The sequence below is a fragment of the Rhipicephalus sanguineus genome, chromosome 10, assembly GCF_013339695.2.
Source record: "Rhipicephalus sanguineus isolate Rsan-2018 chromosome 10, BIME_Rsan_1.4, whole genome shotgun sequence".
NCBI classification, from domain to species: domain Eukaryota; kingdom Metazoa; phylum Arthropoda; class Arachnida; order Ixodida; family Ixodidae; genus Rhipicephalus; species Rhipicephalus sanguineus.
Genome location: NC_051185.1, coordinates 1,025,351 through 1,041,703, shown reverse-complemented (window position 1 = coordinate 1,041,703; position 16,353 = coordinate 1,025,351). Strand labels below are relative to the sequence as shown.

The window sequence follows — 16,353 nt, the reverse complement described above, 5'->3', positions numbered from 1 at the left end:
GTCCCATTTTTGATAGTCTGAAAGCAGCCCACACTAGCTAGTAACTACAGACCGATTGCACTCACAAGCTGTCTTGCAATGTCATATGAAACCATTATAAATATGAGATTAACATATGTCCTCGAAACAGAGAACCTGTTGGATAGCCATCAGTGTGGGTACAAGAAAGGTTGCTCATCAACCAATCACATGGTCTGATTAGAAAATGAAGTACGTAATGCGTTCCTAGACAAACACTGCTTAGCTGTCTTTTTCGACATCGAAAAAGTGGATAACGCATAATGGAGGTAAGGAATTCTGAGGAACTTGCCAGACTTGGGGATTCAGGGCAAAATGCTAAACTGTCTCTCTGATTTACTGTCGAACCGAACATATCAAATGCGTCTTGGCACAGTGCTTTCACGTGTTTTTATTCAGGAAAACGGTGTGCCTCAGGCAGGCTTGTAGCCAGGAATTTTTTTCAGGGGCGGGGGGGCACTTGTTGAAAGCCTTGGCTATTTGAGAAAAACGCCTATTTTCATGATTTATTTTTGATAAAACACCATGTGTCATCAAAATTTGGGGGGGGGGGGGGTGATCTTCAAATAGCATGCCGCGCATCAGATATGGCAACCTGTGAATGGCTAATTCAAATTACTTTAACCCTTTGTGCGACAGCGGGACACACACGTCCTACTTTTCTGTCTGCAGAAAAAAATTTCCTCCCACATCCCCCATTGCAATTAGCGCAACGCTAACTCATTCATGTCTTAACTAAGTCTTCGTAATCACGAGGAAAATTCTTTTACCACGCTTTTGAAGGGCGAAAGTAGTGTTACAATGGTGTTGAATTTCGATCAATTTTTTAATGATAGTCTCTGATTTTCCTCTTCAGATAGAAAGAACCTACCAACCAAAATGCTGGATAATTTCCTCTTTTTCTGGTTTTTCAGAGAGACCATTTCAGCTTCCAGTCATCCCGTGTTTTTGTAAATTTGCACAATAACTTGACCGATGGTCACGCTCATCTCTCAGTGTACTTGCGGATATTGATGCATGGAATTTTTTTTTTTATATATACACATCTTCAAAAGTAGGCAGGTGTTCAGGGACAACAGCCATACTCCAAAGTTTTGACAGCCAAAGCAAGAACAGGCGAACGGAGAAAAAAAATGGTTGGTGCATGCAGTGAAGTAAGCTTTACAGGAACAGGCCACAGAGCTATGAAGGCTCACAAGAGGCGCAGGTGCAGGTGGTCTTCTGCTGCAAATGAGGTGCGCACAACTTGAGGAGTGATACTCTGTGCCACTTGCTTCGGCTGTTTCATCTCAAGTACCTGTTGATGCAATCGCGAGATGGTGCCTTCGTGAGTCAGTGGGACAGTGTTTTCCCACTTTTTGAAAGCACTCTCATGGGATGAGTCAGTGGGACATATATGTCCCACTTTTTTTCAGTAAACTATTTGCTTGATTTTGATGGAATTTGTTTTATATTATTTCTGTGTAGTTTATATCAATATACCACAGCCGGTTTTTATATCATCGTGTCAAAAATATAGGCAAACCTACAAAGGGTTAAACAAACTCACCAAATGAGCATCAGAAAACGGCTTCCAGTTTTCCTCAGAAAAAACTGTTGCTGTTGTTTTCTCTCAAAAGAGAGCCTTACTAGTGGACCGCCATCCTGAAACTAGATGAAGCAGTATTTTTGTAAGTGTACTAGCTGTGTGCACATCGGGGTCTTACCAGGCACGTCGACAACCCTGGCGTTTAAAGGGTAGCTTATGGTGCGACATAACGTCAGCCGTCCCATTAGAGTACATAAGTAAGTATTATCGAAGCTAAGTGCACTTTATGGTGCAATCATGTAAATATCATACGTGACATTCATTAATGCATTCCTCCGGGGTCGATCAGTGCTTGCTGAATCATAGGAATACAAATGTTATGTATATTAGACTGCTATAAAAGCAGAGCAAACACTGGAAACACCGACGTTAATCTGATATGACGCCTGCATCGTAAGAGTACATATGTAGTGTTTATTGAGAAAGGGAAAATAGACAACCACCCGTTTGTAGCACAAACGGGCTTTGTGCTACAAACGGGTGGTTGTCTATTTTCCCTTTCTTAACCCTTCCGCCACCTTGCGGGTTTCCGCAGAACTGATTTGCAAATGTGTCCAGTTGCTTCGAGTTGTCGATGGATTCGCCCTCGCGCTGCCAATTGCTAGCTTCCTGGTTAGCTCAATTGGTAGAGCGACCGCCCCGGATAGGCGTTGGTCCCGGGTTCGATCCCCGGACCAGGACGAATTTTTCGGCAACTAAGAGGCTTTATTTCTGAGAAATCCGTATGGATTTCCTTGTGGCTTTGTGCTACAAACGGGTGGTTGTCTATTTTCCCTTTCTTAACCCTTCCGCCACCTTGCGGGTTTCCGCAGAACTGATTTGCAAATGTGTCCAGTTGCTTCGAGTTGTCGATGGATTCGCCCTCGCGCTGCCAATTGCTAGCTTCCTGGTTAGCTCAATTGGTAGAGCGACCGCCCCGGATAGGCGTTGGTCCCGGGTTCGATCCCCGGACCAGGACGAATTTTTCGGCAACTAAGAGGCTTTATTTCTGAGAAATCCGTATGGATTTCCTTGTGGCTTTGTGCTACAAACGGGTGGTTGTCTATTTTCCCTTTCTTAACCCTTCCGCCACCTTGCGGGTTTCCGCAGAACTGATTTGCAAATGTGTCCAGTTGCTTCGAGTTGTCGATGGATTCGCCCTCGCGCTGCCAATTGCTAGCTTCCTGGTTAGCTCAATTGGTAGAGCGACCGCCCCGGATAGGCGTTGGTCCCGGGTTCGATCCCCGGACCAGGACGAATTTTTCGGCAACTAAGAGGCTTTATTTCTGAGAAATCCGTATGGATTTCCTTGTGGCTTTGTGCTACAAACGGGTGGTTGTCTATTTTCCCTTTCTTAACCCTTCCGCCACCTTGCGGGTTTCCGCAGAACTGATTTGCAAATGTGTCCAGTTGCTTCGAGTTGTCGATGGATTCGCCCTCGCGCTGCCAATTGCTAGCTTCCTGGTTAGCTCAATTGGTAGAGCGACCGCCCCGGATAGGCGTTGGTCCCGGGTTCGATCCCCGGACCAGGACGAATTTTTCGGCAACTAAGAGGCTTTATTTCTGAGAAATCCGTATGGATTTCCTTGTGGCTTTGTGCTACAAACGGGTGGTTGTCTATTTTCCCTTTCTTAACCCTTCCGCCACCTTGCGGGTTTCCGCAGAACTGATTTGCAAATGTGTCCAGTTGCTTCGAGTTGTCGATAGATTCGCCCTCGCGCTGCCAATTGCTAGCTTCCTGGTTAGCTCAATTGGTAGAGCGACCGCCCCGGATAGGCGTTGGTCCCGGGTTCGATCCCCGGACCAGGATGAATTTTTCGGCAACTAAGAGGCTTTATTTCTGAGAAATCCGTATGGATTTCCTTGTGGCTTTGTGCTACAAACGGGTGGTTGTCTATTTTCCCTTTCTTAACCCTTCCGCCACCTTGCGGGTTTCCGCAGAACTGATTTGCAAATGTGTCCAGTTGCTTCGAGTTGTCGATGGATTCGCCCTCGCGCTGCCAATTGCTAGCTTCCTGGTTAGCTCAATTGGTAGAGCGACCGCCCCGGATAGGCGTTGGTCCCGGGTTCGATCCCCGGACCAGGACGAATTTTTCGGCAACTAAGAGGCTTTATTTCTGAGAAATCCGTATGGATTTCCTTGTGGCTTTGTGCTACAAACGGGTGGTTGTCTATTTTCCCTTTCTTAACCCTTCCGCCACCTTGCGGGTTTCCGCAGAACTGATTTGCAGTAGTGTCTATTGCTTTCTTGTAAAATTAGATAGCCATCACCACAACCACAGTTGACGTTGCACCGACATTACGCCTGCATAGGCTGTTTTTACAAACTAGTTTATAGACCTGGCGTGGCTCTGTGGTAGAATACCTGATTGCCAGGCAGAATGCATGGGTTCGATTACTGCTGGGATCCTAATTTTTATTCTTTGCATTCGTTGGGTCAACGCTACCGATATAAGTTTTTTAACGCTCTCGCATTTAAATGACCAATGTCTGCTCTCGCCGTTGCTGGGCAGACATAAACTGTCAATCACCTGTGGTGCATGCGTAGGCGGATGGATGGATCAACAGACAGACAGACAGACAGACAGACAGATACGTAGATAGAAACGGCCAAAGTGCCTGAGGTTCGCTGAGAAATGCTTCGCATTTAAAAAATATGCGTCACAGTGCTGAATGTGGTAAAAATTACACCTGAATTGCATTGTTGTTTTATGTCTTGATAGCATTCTTAAATGAAATGACTCTCTTGCAGCACGAGTCGGAGATTCTTCCATTTCCTAACCCTGAGAACGAGTTTGTGCTGCCTGATAATGATTTTGGAGACCTTCTGTCCAAGCGTAAAGAGAAAGTTTCAGTTGACAAAGAATCCAGCAAGAGAGCTCCATCACCTGCTGCCAGGTAATAGTTTATACCTCTGTTAAGCAGCTTAAAGAACAGCTCTACTGATTTTTCATGGTCAACAGATCACAATTAAGTTTGCCGAGCTGCTTTGGCTTCTTTGTGCTGCCTGATTTAGTACTCCTCGTTGTCTTCTGACTGGTGGTGCTTGCTTAAAAGGGTATCAGAAAACAGCTTCACACAATGGCTACTGAGCCTTTAGAGGTATTGTTTAGTGTAGCTGACGGTGCCTCTTATGCAAGTAGAAATCATAGAAGTCATATTGTGGTGCAATATGCATACTTGCAAAGGCATTCCATTAATAAAGCTAGCCTCTTAATTTGTGGTAGCTATTATGTTGGCCAAAGTGGACAATGCCTTAATGATAGGCTCCGGGAGCATCGTTACGTGTTCGAGGTGAAAGGGGGGTTTTTAGATGCGCACTGTAGATCTTGCACTGTTATGACCACGTGTGACCCGTCGTACAATGAGTGTTCAGTTGTGAGCAGAAATAGAAATCGGTTAACCCGCGAGATCATTGAGGCGGAGTTAATTGATAGATTAGGTGACGCATGTGTATCACAACCGTCATTTGCTCTTTCTAGGAAAGAGTTATGTTTCTTGTGTCGTGAGATGAATTTTGTGCCGACAGCGCACACGTGATGTGTCGCGGCTTTTTAGCTATATATGTGGTTGCTTGGTTCCGAATAAAATACTGTTGTAAGTCAGCGCTGTAAGTCAGTGTGTGTCAAGCCTCTTCTCTGTCTTCGTCTTTTGCGCTTTCAACCTGTGTCTCAATTTCAGCCTAGAATGCCACAAGGGGGCTGTGCCACTTTTGTGGACCTTCAGGATGTACAGTCGCGACAGGAAAAGATTACCACAAGTGGCAAATACGGCAGTGGGAAAATTGCAACTGGGCGTCTTGTTATCACCATGACAAGAAAAGATTCGCAGGCTGGTGAAGAATAGCCCATCCTAAAGCCCAAATTTCGAATGCTATTTGCGATTTTGTTGCTATATAGTCAGTGGTCATTTGTTCTAATCTTTTTCTGCTGCAACTGTACATCTGATACTGTGCTAGAAGCACTGTCCAAGCCAGCTTTTGGACAGATCTGTGCAGAAAGGTCAAATGGCTTTTCTACCAACGTTCAGCACAAGAGGTTGCAGTCACTAGTATTTATGTTCTTTGTGTTCAAGCAAGTGGTATTTTGACTGCACAAACATTTTCAGCCCTCACCAGCCACAAACACTGTTTAACCCTTTCAGGTGCAACCTATGAAGAACTGTCTGTAAATGTGTCATATTTACGCAACATTATGTCAAGGCACCCAATATTTTATTACAACAAAAATAATGTCATAATATGTTGATTTGTGTGTTTTATACTAATTAATGTTAATTAAATAGCTATTAATATGTATACATACTGAAGTCATCATGTTCTGGCTTTGCAATAATAGAATCAAATCTCTGGCCAGAAATGAAGTGCAATTTCATTTTTGGTATATTCATTTTGAGCAAAACAATTTATACTTTTGTCGTGGCTTGCAGAAAGCAACATCGAACGACTAGTAGTAATGCCTTCAGCAAAGTGATCATATGTGTACTGCAAAATGAAGGTAAATGAGGCATTTATTACTCAGGAGGTTCAGTTCATCTAAACATCAATGTATCTCGTTCTTTCTTAGCCACTAGTCAACATAACTAGCAAAGGCAAGTTGTGTACACAAATGGGTACCAAGTGCCTCAACCCATGGCAACGCTCAGCAGTCACAGTTTTTGTGTAAAACCCTTTGGAAAAATACCTTTGAACAACGCTACCTCCTCCCCTTCTGCACCTCCGATTGGGTGACTGCTATCACTGGAGATGGCATGTGCATTCACTTGTTTATATTTTTTTTCACCTCAGAACTATGTTGAAAGTTCCTCTCTGCTTTCTATGTGCATGTGTCTCTGTGTGCAAGTGTCTAGGGGGAATAAAAATGCTAGTATAGCTTAGCGCTTAGCATACAGGTTTGAATGAGACCATTACCGCTCTTGAAGGCCACTGGTTGCATGTGGAGGCATTTGTGTTTATTCTTGTGCTGACCCATTATTTAACTTGCGAGATGCACCATTGGCCTCCTATCCCAAGCCAGCAGTTTATTTATTTATTTTCCAGACCACAGTGCCTTCAATATGCGTTACAGTGTGTGCGTGTGTGTGTGCATGTACGTGTGAGAGAGAGAAAACTTGCTAGGTGTGCACCATTGGTGAGCCCAGTTGTGAGAGCATTTGCAATGGTTAAATGTGTAAACATGTCACCTTCTCATAAAAGCGCTTTTTTCATCTTGCCCTAGGAAGAATTGGTAGTAAAAGCACTGACTCGCATGAATGCTAAAAGTATTTACCCAGTTCAAATGTGTGCCTTTCTTCCAAGAAAACTATTTTCTAAAATGCTTGCGCAGTGGAAGTACGAAACTAAAGCGGTATTCACACAGCCTGCTGTCATAGGCAACTTGGCTAGTGTCGCAACAATTGCCATCATTATATGGCAATAAAATGTCTCGTTATGTAGCATGATGATGACATTAAGACCGATTATAAAATCTTATTGCAAATGTCATCTGCGGAATCCCACAAGGTGGCATAAGGTCTATGAAAGGGACATTTACAACCACCCATTAGTAGCACCAAGCCACAAGGAAATCCATATGGATTTCTCAAAAAGAAGCTTCTTACTTACATATTTACTCACATATTATTGCAAATTTGAGTTCTGCAGAACCCAGCAAAGTAGCTGAAGGGTTATGAAAGGGAAAGTGACAGCCATTCATTCATAGCATCAAGCCACAAGGTAATCCATGCGGATTTCTCGGAATCTTAGTTGCTGAAAAATTCGCCTTGGTGGACTAGATGCAAAAGAGAAGTTTTATTAAGCTTGGCTAGGAGCAATAGGTTGCATAACACGTTTTCGATCAGACATCATCAAACAATAAAAGTTTTGACAAGGGGAACAAGGCAAGTGTCCCCTGCTCTCCCTGGAGACATCGTCTGCCGTTGGTGTAAATTCAAGGAAGACAGAAGTGATGGGAAATTGTTGAACAAGAAATGTCACAGTGGATGCAGTGGCGTTGTTTCATTGTGCCCCATTCACAGAAACCAGAGTATTTTGGCTTTCCAATAAACCACATGTGTTGCCCTACAATCTAGAGAAGTGTCTAGGCACAGGCCATGACTACATTTGCAGTTGCTGCTGACTCATTTGATAAACAAAAAATATCAGACATGCAATACAGAGGACAACATGTTATGCTTCAAGGTAGCATTAAAGCTGACTGAAAATGATAATTGACAATGAAGTCACCAGATTTCTGTTTTGTGATGGGGCAGTTTGCTAGGCTAGTTGCTTCATGATTGTTTACCTAGACAGGTGCAGGTAAAGAGAATGGAGGACAAGTGACGTGTAGTGCACCTCTCTTTTGCTATGCTGCAGTTAAGAGTTCACTGGGCTTTTCTTTTTTTTTTGCATACTCGAAATAAACGTGTTAAGAAAACAGATATCATATGTCTGTACTTGTTGAGAAGGTCTGTCACTTCTGCATTAGTGTTCAACCTTAAACATCAAAAAAGTCACAGCATATCCACGGGGTGAATGATTATGAGTGGGGCGAAGCTCCGGAGGGAATCATCGATAAACCGTGAAACTCTTCCGTGAAATTCGCCCAGTACATCATATAAAGAGTGTGAAACACCGTGCATATATTAAACATCAAACTTTTATTGTACTGTTGGTTTACGTGTTCCCTTCATTATCACCGCTTTGTGATCGGTGAAATTCAGGGAAAGTGTCCGCTCCCGAGCGAAAGGGAAAGCGCGCCAAGAGCGAGCGCGACTCCGAGCGAAAGAGAAAGCGCGCCAAGAGCGAGCGCGACTCCGAGCGAAAGAGAAAGCGCGCCAAGAGCGACCGCGTTCCCCGCTCGCCCTGTGAGAATTAACGGCAAGGCTAGAGGGAAGACACGACGCGCGTAGCGTTCCTCTTCGCGTTCCACGACGCGAGGTCGGTAGCATGCCCAATGAAAGCCAACGGAACGCGATCGTGCAAGTGTTCCAGCTTCGCGAACAATGCACGGCGTTTACTGCACATAAAGCGTCCCAAAACCAAACATCTTGCTCAAGGTGTACTTTGCGTTTTTCATAGAAAGAATTTTCTTTATCATGTACATTAAGACGAAGTTGAAAGCTCACTAGAGTATATCGCCCGCAAAGTATGTCTTTTAGTGTGATTAAATCAAAGAACACTACGATGTCTTCTAAATTATGATATCTAGTGAATTGCTCATCTAGTGAGCAATTCATTAAACTAGAGCTTGCTACATACATACATACATACATACATACATACATACATACATACATACATACATACTGCTGCTGCTGCTGCTGCTGCTGCCGCTGCTGCTGCCGCCGCCGCCGCCGCCGCATCATTGTACAGCGTGTATTGCTGTAGGTCTAGTTCTCAGTTTCTCGGCCACAAGTTCGCCCAAATAAACAGTTTCATCCTGCAAACGCAGACTCCTGTTTTCGTCGACGTCACGACCACGTGACATCTGGTGGAGGTGCTGGGTAGCACAGCGCCTGTCATCGTCGCTGTGGTCGAGGTCAGGATCTTTGTTTGCCGGGTCTTTTCAGGTAGAGGCCCGTGCTTTGGCGGTAGACCTTGTTGCCTGCGGCTTGCTCGACGATCCGGGTTTTCTTTGCCGTCGTCCTCCTCGCGGCTTGGGCTTGGGTCAGCGCTTCGCGGGGGCGTCCGGATCATGGAAGAAGCAGCACCTCCACCAGATGTCACTACCGGCATTACCGCACTACCGCCGCACACTCCACCAAGAAAGCACGCCTTGAATGTGCTGGAAGACCAGGTCACCATTCCCCCTCGCTCCAGCGTCGTCATTTCCGCCGGCACTCAGAAATCAGCAGACCTGCAAGGCGTTGTTGAAGGCGACCAGCACCACTTGATTAACCGCAAGATTTGCGTCGCAAGAGGAGTAGCAGAGCTGCGGGCAGGGAAAGCAACAGTTATGCTCACGAATTTCAGCAACGAGTACAAGCACGTGAGCAAAGGCACGACGGTCGCCTACATCGAAGAAATCGTAGAAGCCAGCAATGCTTTCGGCCTCACCGATTCTCCCGAGCCTACTCCGACGAATAAAGCGCCGCAACCAGCTTTCGACATCAATCCCAGCCTTCAGAAGCACAAACAAGAACAGCTCAAAACCCTGCTCTTGCAATACAAGGACTGCTTTTCGTCGTCGTCAAGAATTAGGCAGACTCCCATGGCAAAACATCGCATCATAACAGAGGAAAGCGCCAGACCACTCCGTCAGAGCCCGTACAGAGTTTCGACGCGAGAACGCGAGGCCGTGAAGAAACAGGTCGACGAAATGCTACGCGACGACATCATCCAGCCGTCGAAGAGTCCGTGGGCATCCCCGGTGGTGCTAGTGAAGAAGAAGGATGGGACTCTACGTTTTTGCGTCGATTATCGTCGCCTGAACAAAGTCACGAAGAAGGACGTGTATCCCCTTCCCCGGATAGACGACACCCTGGATCGATTACACAACGCAAAGTACTTTTCGTCGATGGACCTCAAGACCGGTTGCGTCAGTGGCTCGGCGATCCGTGAAAATTCCTTGACGAAATGTCTGTAATAGGCGCACAAGCCGAGAAAATGGCGTATGGCCTTCTTGTTGGTGGGCGTCGGGAAGTCAGCGATGGCAGCTGTTTTCCGCGGGTCCGGGCGAACACCATCCTTGCTGATCACGTGACCCAAGAACAAGAGCTCCTCATACGCGAAGCGGCACTTTTCAGGCTTCAAGGTGAGTCCGGAGGTCTTCATTGCTTGAAGTACAACTTCAAGGCGCTGAAGGTGTTCGTCGATGTTTGAGGAAAACACAACGACGTCGTCCAAGTACACGAGGCACGTCTGCCACTTCAAGCCGGCCAGTACAGTATCCATAACCCGTTGAAAAGTCGCAGGTGCCGAGCAAAGACCAAATGGCATGACCTTGAACTCGAACAGGCCGTCTGGTGTTATAAAAGCAGTCTTTTATCGGTCTCTCTCGTCGACTTCTATTTGCCAGTAACCGGTCTTGAGGTCCATCGACGAAAAGTACTTTGCGTTGTGTAATCGATCCAGGGTGTCGTCTATCCGGGGAAGGGGATACACGTCCTTCTTCGTGACTTTGTTCAGGCGACGATAATCGACGCAAAAACGTAGAGTCCCATCCTTCTTCTTCACTAGCACCACCGGGGATGCCCACGGACTCTTCGACGGCTGGATGATGTCGTCGCGTAGCATTTCGTCGACCTGTTTCTTCACGGCCTCGCGTTCTCGCGTCGAAACTCTGTACGGGCTCTGACGGAGTGGTCTGGCGCTTTCCTCTGTTATGATGCGATGTTTTGCCATGGGAGTCTGCCTAATTCTTGACGACGACGAAAAGCAGTCCTTGTATTGCAAGAGCAGGGTTTTGAGCTGTTCTTGTTTGTGCTTCTGAAGGCTGGGATTGATGTCGAAAGCTGGTTGCGGCGCTTTATTCGTCGGAGTAGGCTCGGGAGAATCGGTGAGGCCGAAAGCATTGCTGGCTTCTACGATTTCTTCGATGTAGGCGACCGTCGTGCCTTTGCTCACGTGCTTGTACTCGTTGCTGAAATTCGTGAGCATAACTGTTGCTTTCCCTGCCCGCAGCTCTGCTACTCCTCTTGCGACGCAAATCTTGCGGTTAATCAAGTGGTGCTGGTCGCCTTCAACAACGCCTTGCAGGTCTGCTGATTTCTGAGTGCCGGCGGAAATGACGACGCTGGAGCGAGGGGGAATGGTGACCTGGTCTTCCAGCACATTCAAGGCGTGCTTTCTTGGTGGAGTGTGCGGCGGTAGTGCGGTAATGCCGGTAGTGACATCTGGTGGAGGTGCTGCTTCTTCCATGATCCGGACGCCCCCGCGAAGCGCTGACCCAAGCCCAAGCCGCGAGGAGGACGACGGCAGTGAAGAAGAAGGATGGGACTCTACGTTTTTGCGTCGATTATCGTCGCCTGAACAAAGTCACGAAGAAGGACGTGTATCCCCTTCCCCGGATAGACGACACCCTGGATCGATTACACAACGCAAAGTACTTTTCGTCGATGGACCTCAAGACCGGTTACTGGCAAATAGAAGTCGACGAGAGAGACCGATAAAAGACTGCTTTTATAACACCAGACGGCCTGTTCGAGTTCAAGGTCATGCCATTTGGTCTTTGCTCGGCACCTGCGACTTTTCAACGGGTTATGGATACTGTACTGGCCGGCTTGAAGTGGCAGACGTGCCTCATGTACTTGGACGACGTCGTTGTGTTTTCCTCAAACATCGACGAACACCTTCAGCGCCTTGAAGTTGTACTTCAAGCAATCAAGACCTCCGGACTCACCTTGAAGCCTGAAAAGTGCCGCTTCGCGTACGAGGAGCTCTTGTTCTTGGGTCACGTGATCAGCAAGGATGGTGTTCGCCCGGACCCGCGGAAAACAGCTGCCATCGCTGACTTCCTGACGCCCACCAACAAGAAGGCCATACGCCATTTTCTCGGCTTGTGCGCCTATTACAGACATTTCGTCAAGGAATTTTCACGGATCGCCGAGCCACTGACGCAACTCACGAAGGCCGACGTCGAATTCAGGTGGCAAACGTCGCAAGTTCAAGCATTTCAAGAATTGAAACGACGCCTGCAGACGCCTCCCATACTTGCGCATTTCGACAAATACGCCGATACGTAAATCCACACCGACGCAAGCAGCGTAGGACTCGGCGCCGTCCTTGTGCAAAAGACCGACGGATTCGAAAGGGTCATCAGTTATGCTAGCCGGTCGCTATCAAAGGCAGAAATCAACTACTCCACAACAGAAAAGGAGTGCCTGGCCATCATCTGGGCTACATCGAAGTTTCGCCCCTACCTCTACGGCCGGCCTTTCAAAGTTGTGAGCAACCACCACGCCTTGTGTTGGCTAGCTAACTTGAAGGACCCTTCAGGTCGCCTCGCACTGTGGAGCCTACGACTTCAAGAATTTGACATAACCGTCGTTTACAAGTCCGGAAGGAAACACTCCGACGCTGACTGCCTGTCCCGCGCCCCCATCGAACCACCGCCGCAGGACGACATGGAGCATGACTGCTTCTTGGGAACCATAAGTGCCGAAGACTTCGCCGAACGACAGCGAGCGGACCCCGAACTCAGGGGCCTTGTGAAATACCTCGAGGGCAGGACCACCGTTGTTCCCAAGGTATTCACGCGAGGACTGACGTCGTTTTTCTTGCGCAACGGTGTTCTCCTTAAGAAGAACTTCGAGCCGATTCCCTTCTCGTAGTGCCCTAGACATTGCGACCAGAGGTCCTCCAGGCTCTGCATGACGACCCGACGTCTGGACACCTGGGTGTCTCTCGCACGCTCGCAAGAATACAGGAAAAGTACTACTGGCCGCGCCTTGTCGCTGACGTAACTCGCTACGTCAAGACCTGCCGGGACTGTCAGCGACGCAAGACACCGCCGACTAGGCCAGCCGGACTTCTGCAGCCTATCGAGCCACCTCGACGGCCGTTCCAGCAAATTGGGATGGACTTACTGGGGCCGTTCCCGACGTCCAATACTGGAAACAAATGGATCGTCGTAGCTACCGACTACCTCACCCGCTACGCCGAGACAAGGGCCCTACCCAGAGGCAGTGCCGCCGAGGTAGCGAAGTTCTTCGTTGAGAATATCCTCCTGCGTCATGGCGCCCCAGAGGTTCTCATCACCGACAGAGGTACGGCATTTACTGCTGACCTAACTCAGGCAATACTGAGATACAGCCAAACAAGCCACCGCCGGACCACAGCGTACCACCCACAGACCAATGGCCTCACCGAGCGGCTAAACAAGACCATCGCTGACATGCTGGCCATGTATGTCGACGTCGAACACAAGACGTGGGATGCCATACTTCCGTATGTGACCTTCGCATACAACACGGCCATGCAAGAAACGACGCAAATGACGCCGTACAAGCTGGTCTACGGAAGGAGCCCGGCAACGACGCTCGACACAATGCTACCAACCGCCACCGACGAAGACGATCTCGACGTTGCCGCCTATTTGCAACGCGCCGAAGAAGCTCGACAGCTCGCCCGCCTGCGCATCAAGAACCAGCAGAGGGTCAACAGCCGTCACTATAATCTTCGACGACGCCACATGGAGTACCAACCCGGTGACCGTGTGTGGGTCTGGACGCCGATACGCCGACGTGGGCTCAGTGAAAAACTTCTTCGGCGATACTTCGGCCCATACAAGGTGCTTCGACGTCACGGCGCTCTTGACTACGAGGTCGTCCCGGACGGCATTACGAACTCCCAGCGACGCCGCGCACGACCTGAAGTCGTCCATGTCGTGCGCCTTAAGCCGTTTTTTGCGCGTTAGCGAACCTGGGGACTCTACTTTTTCCTTTGTTATTGTAATTTATTTGTGTATGCACTTGTTTTTTCCTTTCCATGTTCTGTTGCAAGCATCAAGACGATGCTTTTTTTTCAGAGGGGGGCAATGCCACGCCCGCTTCTTCTTTTATTTTGATGTGTTCGAGTTTGACCAGCAAGGACGGTTATCAACGCTCGACGCTGGCCGCGAAGCAGTGTTCGAGAAGCTTCACGATTTTAGTAGATCGTTTTGTTAAGATTGCGCGCCGCACGCGAATGTTCCAGCTTTGTCGAGAGATAACGCCGCCACCAGCGATAGTGCTGGAAAGTTCCATAGCGCCTGTATAAAAGCCGACGCGCTTGACCGCTTGTCAGTTGATCGACGGACGACGCCCTGTTCGCCGCTATCATTGTACAGCGTGTATTGCTGTAGGTCTAGTTCTCAGTTTCTCGGCCCCAAGTTCGGCCAAATAAACAGTTTCATCCTGCAAACGCCGACTGCTGTTTTCGTCGACGTCACGACCACGTGACAGTATCTTCAGCCATGGTCTCCGTGACTAGTTCCGGCTGCACGGATTGGTGGAACTGATCACGAAGGCCATGCTTTAACAGTGCTGATGTTGCCAATAATGCAGCACACCGAAGATGACGTCACCACATTCGCTCAGCATCTCAAGAAGCCCTGTGGCTGCAGCTGCTGTTTTTTGATCAAACTATGATTACACATTCCAAAGTCATTTTTTTTAAAGTGCTTCAGCTTCCCTTTAAGAGCTCATACCGTATTTACTCGAATCTAGGCCGGCCCCGATTCTGAGCCGACCCCTGAAATTCGCAAGGCCAGAAAAAAGAAAAAACTTAATCATTGTACTCGAATCTAAGCCGACCCCCCCACTTTCGCACATCGTTTTTTCGAAAAAAACATCGGCTTAGATTCGAATAAATACGGTAAGATGGCTGCACATTTCTGTTGAAGGAATTTTACACTTCTCCCTAAATGTAACAAAGGTGTAAATTTGTGGCCTTCGCAGATCCTCCATGGGTGGTAAAGTGCGCGTAGATGACTGTTCAGCATCCAAGAAGCCTGAAGCCACCGGTGGCAAGACGGGCAAAGGTGACTGGAATGCAGCGAAGTCTTCACCTATCCCCAGTGCAGGTGGCAAAATAAGGCGCAGCGAGGCAGAGGCAGCTTCCAGGCAAGACCCTGTTTTTCCTAAACAACACTCATTGTTCACAAATATGCCGCGAGGTAATGTGGTGGTTTCGATTACCAGAGGAAGAAACAAGTGTGACATTAAAGAGTCCACGATTTGGTTGTTTGAACTTGTGTAAGTAGTTATAAAACCTTATCAAATCATTGGCACCATAATTTAATCTAACCAATAAGCATCAAGGGCAATGTTACCTTCCATATATGCACAGCTTATCCTCCTTAAATATTTTGCTAAACTAGTTGGGTTCAGTGGTTGGGGTCCTCCTTTCACAAGTGTTGAAGATTGGGCGAGTTGGTTCGTCGTACTTGAACTGGTATAGCGCATTACGAGGAAGAAGAAACGGCCGAGCAGACCGACACAAGAGGGCAGAGTGCTAACTTCCAACTGAGCTTTATTGTCAAAATGCATCAAATATGTCGACTTGCGCAAGCATACAAAAAACACCCTAACGCAACGCCAAGATTAGCCTCTTGTGTCGGTCTGCTCAGCTGTTTCTTCTTCCCCGTAATGCGCCATACCAGTTCAAGTCCTCCTTTCACAGCCTTCTGCCATCGAATTGTTGGGCTCTATGCCACCAAGTGGCACAAAAATCCCAGCCACTGGCCGTGCATACTTCTCCAGTGAGCAGACAATTCACAAAAGCTGAGCTTGCAGGCAATCTAACGGTTTCCGACAACAGTCTCGGTAAATACAGGAACAGTGATAATACTATGTTTACTTGAATCTAACATCCACCCAATTTTCGTGGGTTCCAAGTAAAAATCCGCCTGAATGTATTCTTACCAGATAAAAAAAACTGACAGGCCGCTATGTTGATAATTAAAAAAAAAATGGACATGCAAAATGCACCTGCATAGAATGGGAAATATATTCTCCTGGCAGTTCCTTTTCTTCTGCAATTGAGTTTTCCTGTCATTAAAGGGACCCTGAAACGATTTTCACAATTTTGTACAAAAGCGTTGGTACAGCAGAGCAAGTCCTAAGAATCTTTTGCAGAACGATATAGTGTGTGTAGTTTATCACTGGACTTAAAACCTTCAAATTGGCTCGGATCACAGAGGCTCAGCCAAATGGGTTTCAACCGCCCACTTCCATTTGACGTGGCATTATTCCAATATGCATTGCATCAGCAACTGCTCTGATTGGCTTTGTCCAAGCTAAATCACTGACCATTTTTCCAGCCTAATGCGAACAAATGCTGTTTGTAATATAGTTGAAACACTTTATAA

The 16,353-nt window shown here is 47.4% G+C and overlaps 1 protein-coding gene and 1 non-coding gene across 2 annotated transcripts in view; both read left to right on the top strand.

The window, feature by feature from the left end:
- Positions 1-16,353, top strand: part of LOC119372692 (uncharacterized) — a 96,932-nt gene that overhangs the window by 34,882 nt on the left and 45,697 nt on the right. Inside the window, exons 3-4 of the mRNA XM_037643141.2 lie at positions 4,338-4,483; positions 14,942-15,106. Of these exons, the coding sequence (XP_037499069.1) occupies positions 4,338-4,483; positions 14,942-15,106 (311 nt within the window). The remainder of the gene's footprint in view (positions 1-4,337; positions 4,484-14,941; positions 15,107-16,353) is intronic.
- Trnas-gga (transfer RNA serine (anticodon GGA)) lies at positions 3,322-3,395 on the top strand. Its single transcript has one exon. It is a non-coding gene; the product is annotated as a tRNA-Ser (tRNA).